The sequence below is a fragment of the Setaria italica genome, chromosome VIII (genome assembly GCF_000263155.2).
Source record: "Setaria italica strain Yugu1 chromosome VIII, Setaria_italica_v2.0, whole genome shotgun sequence".
NCBI lineage: Eukaryota > Viridiplantae > Streptophyta > Magnoliopsida > Poales > Poaceae > Setaria > Setaria italica.
The window spans coordinates 1751689-1761531 of NC_028457.1; the positions used below are offsets into that span (position 1 = coordinate 1751689).

Sequence of the window (9843 nt, forward strand, 5' to 3'; positions counted from 1 at the left end):
GTGAGAGTACTTTTAAAATTGCATAAAAATAACCCAAGTGAGTCTAGCAACCAATTAAGGTTGGACCCGCGAGTAAGAGGGTAGCCTCGACAGAGGATCCTGTCCTAAAAAGCTTACTCTGATCATATGAGGACCGGCTCATAGGAAAGCCTTTCTAGTGAGCAGTACAACAGCACGTGCTAAAAAGGTACAATCTTCGGGAGTGCCTAAACATGTGACGCCTTGATTTACACCCCGCTACAGAATCTAGTAAACCATCCCAAGGGGCCACGGTGGACAACGGATGGACTGGAGCAGGACCTTCGCAGGGTCCCAGGTCCAGCCGGCACGAGTCATTGGTTGAGGTCCGTAGAGCCTGGTGGCATTGTATGCCATGTTATGATGCATCTATTTTCCTGGGTTAGTGTCCCTGAGTGGACGTGGAATGGACTCTGCTTAGGCCCTAGGGTTATCCGTGGATGGAGCTAGAGGATGTCGTCCAGAGATGGATGCCAGTGGGTACTGGTCTCGTAGGTCAGTACCGCCTATGATCAAGGTATGGGCTGATCGAACGTGCAGGTAAAGTGTACACCTTTGCGTAGAGTCATAAAAAACTATTCGAATAGCCAAGGCTCACGGTCAAGAGCTCACATAGTTAAAGTTCCCATTGATAACCTACTTTATGAAAAAGAGTGAGATCCAGGGTTGTCCTGAGATGTGTCTAGAAATAAGGCAAAAACTGGCTCAAGTCATCCCTGACGGATCCTGATGCTCCTAAAACTTGGGGACTAGTAGGAAGGTAGATTCCCCTCCAGGACCAACAACTTATAAATATCTGCATTCCATTCTCTTCAATTTATAACCATATACATTGTGCATCCAACTAGCAGCTATTCCTTGAAATCCTTCATGCAATAATACAACAACTGTGGGATTTACTGAGTACCCATTATACGGTACTCACTCTTGTTTCCCCTTTCTTTCTTTCTTTCTTCAGAGGAAGAAGTTGCTGGTGAGCAAGACAAGGATCTTGAGGATCTGCCCTAGGAGCCAAGCCGCTTGTAGGCTTGGGAGCTACGTAGAACTCCGTTGTATAATTAAGGTTGAGGCTACGGCCTCTCTTGTATCTTTAGTAGTATGCTTTCTCTTTTCAACCTTATATAAATTATCAATAAAAGTTGTACGAAGTATGGATGTGATACTTCTTGTGTGAAATGCCCGTATCATCTACTGATCCAGGGAATGATACGAATGACATTCGGGGTCCCTTTTTAGGGGCATCCCTCATAGGAGTGGTATCAGAGCTATACTTGGCCCTAGCACCCATTTTGGCATGGCTAAACTTAAAAATAAGCTAGATCCATATTTTTTCCCCTATCACTTAAGTATGTTCAAAAGTATTGAACACTTAATAAGGAATTTTGGTTTACCACTTAGGAAATGGAGGGAACCAATTGGATAGATGAAGCAGGATGGATACACTCCGACTGCACCGAATATAACGGCTTCCCCCAAATATTGTAGAATGCACTCATGGAACTTGGATATACACGATGACCCGAGTACAAAGGCAAGGAGTATGAGGCATACGGGAGTAAGCGTTGTGAAGTAAGTGTGATCATAGGACAAGCACCTCCGGATGCCAAATGAACATCTTGGACAATCAGTACCCTAGGCGTCAAATTTAATGATACCTTATAGATGGTAGCTAGAAAAGCCCTGATGTGCCTTTGCAAGGATGCCGTAAAAACCACAACACGAACTTCACTACGATACTTGCTAATAGGAAACAACAGAAAATAGCTTGGAACTACCGCCTCAAAACCCTCATAACCGAGCTTGTCAAAATTGGCCAACCTACTATGACGACAACCATGAGCTACCTTTTAGCCTTAGATAACCTATATGAAATACAAAATTTCAACTTCCAAGCCACCATATATCGAGCCGAAAAAACTGAGGACCAAATAGCTGCTGGAAAGTCGATTAGCAGAAGCTTTAGGACATGCACCCCAAATCGAGAAATGTGCTAGAGAAGCCCAAGAGCTCACGGATGATGCTACCGAATAGTTGAAGAGAAACCTGAGGCATCTTGCCGAGAAATGTATAAAAACCAGCTTAGGAGAAACCCCGTTCAAAACCCCAAAACCACCAACCCGACCCAAAATCCACTCCGAAGCCCTTAGAACCACCCCATTACCCACTACAGCAGAAAATCCTAAAGAAGACCCAATGATGGAGGAATTCGATCAGTGGACAAGGGAAGACAATGGTAAGCAACCAGAAGCACCTCTGGAACCTATGAATGAAGAAACCCCAAGAGAAGAAACCATAAATATATGTGGAGTTGAAATGCCAGGTCAACCCCAGTCTTACCTCACACCCTCAACCCTTTCCAGGCGTGTCTTCTTGTCTTGCCTTCTTGGCCGGTTGTGAGCTTCGTATGCCCCATATGGTGGCTCCTGTGCAGCATGAGCCGCTTACGCACGGCCTAGCCTGCTCTGCGGTGTGCTTCGGTCTGCCAATCCCATGGCAGTGAACGGGACGGAAGCTCCCACTGAGGTCCGTACCGGAGATGAGTAGGTGAGCCTCAGTTAGCGGCCTGGACGGGGCGTACCGCTTCTCCCGGCTTTCCCCGACCTCCTTGGCACGCTCACGGCCTCCCCGCGCCGTTACGCCTAGCGCTGGGTCCCACCTTGCCCGCGAGCCCGTACGGGCCCGGCGTTGGGGCAGAGTCTTGATCTTGACGGCTCACCCTGGCGGCGAGGGTGACGATGACATCCCGGCACGTGGGTGCGTATGACCGCACGTGGCCTCGCTCTGCAGGTTGTCCTGGGCGGTCCGAGGGGTGTAGCCTCACCCTTGGACCCCCGGCTAAAGGTCGGCTCCTCTCGCCCGATCATGTCTCTGGCGTGGGGCGGTCAGGAGGGCCACGCCCTGCATTCGATGCTTCCGGTATGGCATCGGTCACCCTTTAGTCAAGGAATAGGTGGGGCGTTGTGGGCCCCTAAGGGCTCCACCCCCGATCTGGACGAACTGGGGAGTTATGGCTCTTGGCTCTCGACCAAGGGAGGTCGGGCGATGGGCCGCAGCGTCATCTGCGCCGTCTTCAATGCGCCTCCTATTATTGGGCCCTTGGCCTTTTTGTGTTTTGGCTGCCTTGAATCCCTTCCTGAGGTACCCTTGGTACAGGACCTGTTAACTCGTCTCTGCATTGTGTGGACATCACGTGCTCGAATAGGATTAGTAACGTAGTGAGTTGAATACGTAAATGCATCGAGGCGAACAAAGTCGTCTACGTTATCTGTTACATGTGTCCCATAAAACTCGTAGCGACATAGTAGAATCATTACTTGGCATGCTTTTTTCATGCAACATGTAAGGTTTTGAAGGAAACATGTAACGATGTTGCATGATTCCTTACGTAGATAGAAATAGCTATAACTTGTGCTCACTTTGCGAAACACGTAATGGCATTGACACAATTATCTTGTTTAGGTTAAAACAAACCGACCATGCATAGCTTAGCTTGCGTGTTAGGATTTTAATAAGTAACAACTCGAATGCATGATACAGTTTTTTCATCTCTTTTTTCTTCAGAGTTAAAATTATAGTCGTTACTTATTCGATCAAATCATTTGGACAAATACTGTTATATGCTTAATGGAATATTCCCTGTTACGCAGTTGTTTTCAGAGACCAAAAAAATTACTAGCCGGTTGGAAGTCACACAGGGACTGGTATAGAAAATTAGAATTTTGATAAGAAAACATAGGAAAACTGACATTGGGAAGCCTAGTACTAACTTCACATGTCCTACACCTTCCTGTACTTCCTGACTAGTCACAAAGCCTATTTAAATCCCCCTTTGGCTAGTCTTTTGGAGAACACCATTTCACAATCTTCTGAACAAGAAAGGCAAAGGCCAAAGGCTTCAGCTTCCAGGGTCCAAAGCAAAGGCGACCTCAGGGAAAATAAAAGGGTAAGCAGAGACTCCTCCATGTGCTTAGCTTTGTTGGTAGACACACATAGGGGGATCTCTTCTTCCTCCTACCTCCATCTTTTTTTTTTCTCTGGACCACAGACCAGGCGCTTAAGAGCCTTGCTCATGGTTTTCTCCAAACACAAACTCTAACAAGGGTCTGATTCGTCTCTCTCTAGATTTATTCCTTGTGTGAGTCTGTGAGAGTGTGAAGTCACAGTATTTTACTGCTGCCATTTAAGTCCTGTCTCTCCAACGAGAAGGCATCCCCTCTCTCTCTCTCTCTCTCTCTCTGACTGAGAGATGAGAAGTGTTTCCCGGTTGCTGTTGCGTTCTTGCTCTTCTCTCCCTTATATGAGTGCTCTCGTATACCAGATCTGAAGCCTCTTGTGCGATTGGAGGCTGCAGCATTTGAGGTGGTCAGGATGAGCAAGGAGGACGTCCTCAAGGTGCAGGTGAGTTTGTTTTGCATCTTCCCAACTCAAGCAACTCCATGTTCACGTTCCTTCTTGTGTCTGATGCAGTTTTGATTTCTCTCACTCTCACCCTGCATGTCTGCTGCGGCCGTTAATCTATTTCGTAACCTTTTCTCTTTTTTTCCCCTGCTCGTCCACAGACCTGTGTGCTGAAAGTTAACATCCACTGCGATGGGTGCGAGAAGAAGGTCAAGAAGATCCTGCAGAAGATTGATGGTAAGAAAGAAAGTTTTTTTTTAAGACTCAAATTGCTTAATTTTCTCCCCATTCTGTGTCCGCAAGGTCTGTTCAGCGTTACTCTGTTCTTGTCCTCAACAGAATCGACTGATAGTTCACCTGTCCATTATTGAAAAGAAAAGGGCTTCTTTTTCCTAAGAGAAATGTGTTGGATTGATTAAACTGCAGGTGTCTACCAGAGCAGTGTAGATGCAGAGCAGGGGAAGGTGACGGTGTCCGGCCTGATGGATCCGGCGACCGTCATCAAGAAGCTGAACAGGGCGGGCAAGCCCGCCAACCTCTGGGGCGCCAAGCCTGGTGTGGTAAGCCAGGTCCAAAAGCTCCAGCTCGGCGGCGCCGGCGCCGGCGGCAAGGGCCAGCAACCGAAGGATGCTGGCGGCAAGGGGCAGCCCAAGGATGCCGGTGGCAAGGGCCAGCCCAAGGATGCTGGTGGCAAGGGCCAGCCCAAGGGTGGAGCCGGTGCCGGAAACGCCGGCGGTGGTGGCGGCGGTGGCGCGAAAGACGCAAAGCCGCTGGCGATGCCACAGCCGACTCCGCAGCAGCTTCAGCAACTGCAGCAGCTGCAACAGCAGATGCAGATGAAGGGGATGAAGCTTCCTCCCCAGCTCATGGCCATGGGCGGCAAGATGCCGTTCCCGGCGGCCGCGCCGCCGGCGAAGGACCCCAAGGCCGTCAAGTTCAACGTTCCCGTGGACGAAGAGTTCGGTGACGACGGCAGCGAGTTCGATGATGAGTTCGATGACTACTTCGACGACGACGATTTCGAGGACGACGACTTGTACGACGACCCCAAGATGATGGCAAAGCCCATGCCAATGCCGATGGGCGCCGGCGGGGGCGACAAGAAGAGTGCCAACGGCGGCGGAAATGGCGGCAAGAAGGGTGGCGGCGGGAACGAGATCCCGGTGCAGATCAAGGGGAACGCCAACAACGGCGGCAAGAAGGACTCTGGCGCGAAGCAGAACGCCGGTGGCGGAGGCGGCAACGGCAAGAACGGTGGCGGCGCGCAGCCGCCGCAGAACGGCAAGGGCGGCGCCCCGGGCGGTGGCAACCAATCTGGCCAGGCCAAGAAGGGCGGCGGCGCCGGTGGACCGCCCGCCGGCGCCGGCGGCCCGATGATGGGCGGCATACCGCCGCAGCACCAGCCGGGCATGATGATGAGGCCGCCGAACATGATGGGCGGCGCCGGTTTCCCCGGTATGGGCCAGATGGGCGGCGGGCCCTTGGGCGGCATGCCGATGGGCCACCCCCACATGGGTGGCAATGGCATGCAGCCGGGAGGCGGCGGCGCCGCCCTGCACGGCATGCCGGCCGGCGGCGGCATGATGCGTGGGGCTGGGTTCTACCCCGGCGGCGGCATGCCGTCCGGGCCGGAGATGATGCAGGCAGCCGGGAACCCCATGGCGCAGCAGGCGTACATGTCAATGATGCCGCAGCAACAACAGCCGCAGATGATGGTGAATGGCCATGGCCCTCACGGCCACCACGGCCACCATGCCCATGGCGGCGCCGGCTACCCGCCGATGGGGTACGGCTACGGGTACGGCCGCCCGGCGATGCCGTACCCGCCGCCGATGTACTACCCTGCGCCGCACCCCCATGACAACATGTTCAGCGACGAGAACCCCAACAGCTGCTCGGTGATGTGAGCCGCCGACTGACAAGCTTTCTCCTGCTGATGCTTCGGAAAAAGTAACCAACAGGAAGGAGGGGAGCTCAGGTCACAGGTGGTCGAAATAACAACCTGGACTGGATCAGTCAGTCAGGATACATGAGAAACTAGTACCAGCTAGCTAGAATCGCCCCCCTTTTGTTTTTCCCGTTTCTTTTTTTTTCTAGCTTATTTTCACCTTTTTCTTCCTTTGAACAAAAAAAGTAACTTCTTGATGTCACACCCGGTTTTAAAACAAAACCAAGTGCTATTTATATGTATGCTAAGATCAAGTTTTATACATATAGTGACATCATCAATGAATAATAGTAACGATATCACGTAAAGGAATATAAATAAAGATTTACGAGCCTATCAGAGATATACAATTTAATCATGGAAACAAAGGTTCCAAACTTCACAGGCAATCGACTGGGGGTTGCGTATGCCTAGAACTCAGCATCATCTTTAGAAAACTTCACACACCTAGTAAGCAAGGGTGAGTACACTTATGGTTGGTACTCAGCAAGGCCACAAGAAATAACAAGAATAACGATTTAAGTCCATCTTCAAGTTTATTAATCATATGAGGGTTCAGGCCGCTCTTGACCGTGAGCTCGGCTGATATATCAGTTTTACACTCTACAGAGGTTGTACACTTTCACCACAAGTCGTGTAAAAATTCAGAAGAACTTTGGACCCAACCATGTTGTGCAAAAGTATGCACTTATTACACTACCGAGGTGTGATTGCATAAGGACGCTACGAGACCTTTACTAACCCACTAATGTTTCGGTTTGGCGCACATAAACCTCCCTAATGGGCATAGTGTCTTAGCAAAAGCTCAAATCCCAAGAGAACCGGGCTATACAACGACTCAGTCCCCCCTCTTGCCCTTTCGGTAAGATTACCCCAAACTAGATTATCTAATTAATTAGCTAAGACCAGAGCCATGTAGTTCTCGTGGTTGCACTGTTTTTCTGGGTGGTTCTCCATATACCAATTAATGCATGGTATTCTTGTAAATAAGCATAAATAGAAGGATGATTAGGGATACTTGACTTTCTCCAAAGAAAGTTACTCTTACTGCTCCTCAGCTCTTACTCTCTTGAAACTCTTAATCTTCAAAGCTTTCGAACAGCAATCCTTATGCTCGAAGCAAACCTCGGCAAAAGCATACAAACAAACAAACAATTACAACTACGAACAATACACCAATTAAAGAAAAGCTTGAAAAGAATGTACAAAAGGAGAGGGCTTGATTCTAGGACCACGAAGGCGCATAAAACACTAAGAATGATGGTACCGTTGAAATATACATCTAGAAATATACATCTATCAGAGAAAATTTTTTTAAAGGAAAAGACAAGAGCTATATGCTGCAGTTATTTTTAATTAGAAAACATATGTAAATGATAAGTTAGAGTTAATTAAAATTATATTTATATATGAAAAGATGATGTAAAACCTAGTCAACTTTTATTTATAAATATTCATGTACAAATTATGCCATTTAAATATTTAACTTTGGAAAATAAATTATATGTAATAACATCTAATCGATAACTTTATATGTTGCATTGAACTAAAACAAGTTATAATTATGAACTCATTTATGTTGATATTAATCATATTAACACTTGCTTAAAGAAAACTCATGAATAGACCTAATTAGCTTTTAATTAGAAAAACATTTGAGAGTAAGCATTAATCAAATTAACATTTATTATGAAAAGCGGTGTATATCACTAAATAGATTTTAATTAAAGAAGACATGTTTAATAGGCATTAATCAAATTAACCTTTAATTAGAAAGCGAGGTACAATTCTAATTAGATTGTATTTAGAAAACTTAGTTAAATAGGATTAGTCAAATTAATATTAACTATGAAAACTGATATTTATACCCTAATTAAGTTTTATTAAGAAAAGGCATTCAACTAAACATTAATCATATAAATTTTAGAATAAATTCTTAAAACACACATTAAGGTAAACATCATGACTAGCGCGTAATTTATATTGAGCTGAAACTAACGCAGTAAGAACGAGCTTAAACGGATCAAAACGCGAGATCTATGGTTAACTAAACATTCTGGGGTCTATTCGTGATTAACCGTATACTTTAGTGGCTAGTAGAGAAGAATCACTATACTCAGTGAATAGTCATTGTGAATAGATTGATCCTCGAGGTTAGATCTGCAAAAGATCTTAGGTTGGATTAGATTGAAAGGATCTAAAAGGTTTAGGGGGTTTTCTAGGAAAGTATCATGACTCAAAAGAAGCCTACAGAAATACGGATCTCTCCGAGGATTTAACCGCAAAAGCTCAGGCCTCTAATGGCCATGGCGGACGGCGGCTCTAGGTCAGTCCCGCCGGCAATTCGGGCGGCGAGAGGCTTGTCTGGCACGAGGAAACGGAGTAGGAGGTCAAGGGGATCACGGAGGCATGCTCATCAACGACGGGGAGAGACGGAGGCGGACTGTGAACGGGGGCCTTCTTGGTTCTTGCGCACGGGCGGCGCTTCAGCGACGATGGGGCAGCGGCGACCGTTCTAGAACGTGCGGCTTGACTTCCGGGTGCTCGCGGTGGTGGCCTCTTGCTCCAGCGGTGCCTGGGGTGGCGAATCGGGCGAGCGGCGGCACTCGGCTCCGGTAGCAGCTGGCGGCGGGGCGGCGCATGCGAAGAAGGCGTGGCACAGGCGGAGGCCGCGGTGAGCGGTGCAGCAGGGGCTGCAGGGCGAGGGGCTTCACCATTTATAGGGCCGCAAGGCACGCCCTCGCGTACTTGGCACGCACGTCGAGAGACAGCGGCAGCACCATGCCGTGTCCGTGATGGACATGAGCAGCGACGGCAGTTGGGCCCAGATGGGCTTAGTTGGGCCGGTGATGGCCCCGGCAGCTGACGTGCTGGAGCGGGCCGAGCCCACAGGCTCGGCCCAACAAGGATAGGGTAGGTTTTTGATTATTTCTAGAAAATAATTTCCCGTGGAAAGAAAATCCAGATAATTCAATAAAAGCCATGAAAAATACTCTAAAAATCATAAAAATTCCAAGAAAATTTCCTAGAGATAGATTGGGACACGATGATTCCAAATAAAATGTTTAGAGCTCGTGAAAAGGATTCTAGCGGCTTCTAATAAAAAAATTTAGCTCTAGAAAAATGAGAATAAATACCAGAAAAATCTAAAAAAATTTTAGAGGAACCTAATCGACATCTAAACGCATTTTAAAACCTTTGCACTCATGAAATACCAAGATGCATCGGTACGAATGCAACACACACACAGAACCATTATATTTAATTCAGAAAAACACTCAATTGTTTTCCTATACTAAATTTCCTATCAAGAAAATAAATATTAGAAAAATTTTAAAAATTATAAGAAAATTATTGTTTAATTGTTCCTTCTAATCACATCCTCAAATCCAAAAATTTCAGGGTGTGACACTTGAAGTGGAATGTAGGTATAGTAATTATCAATAGTGGTCATAAGAGATGGTGGTGCTTTACAATAG

The 9843-nt window shown here is 47.3% G+C and overlaps 1 protein-coding gene across 4 annotated transcripts; it reads left to right on the forward strand.

Annotated features, from left to right (window-relative positions):
- Positions 1–3816: 3816 nt before the first annotated feature.
- LOC101772104 (heavy metal-associated isoprenylated plant protein 33-like) lies at positions 3817–6698 on the forward strand. 4 transcript variants are annotated; one of them, XM_004978598.3, is made up of 4 exons: positions 3817–3961; positions 4337–4416; positions 4578–4653; positions 4843–6698. In XM_004978598.3, the coding sequence occupies exons 2-4, from the start codon at positions 4387–4389 to the stop codon at positions 6321–6323; spliced, it is 1587 nt and encodes a 528-aa protein (XP_004978655.1). In that variant the 5' UTR covers positions 3817–3961; positions 4337–4386; the 3' UTR covers positions 6324–6698. The 4 variants fall into 4 exon arrangements, with proteins under 4 accessions (XP_004978655.1, XP_004978654.1, XP_022685092.1 ...); XM_004978597.3 differs by lacking the exon at positions 3817–3961 and adding an exon at positions 3981–4119; XM_022829357.1 differs by lacking the exon at positions 3817–3961 and adding an exon at positions 4115–4224.
- The last annotated feature ends 3145 nt before the right edge of the window (positions 6699–9843 follow it).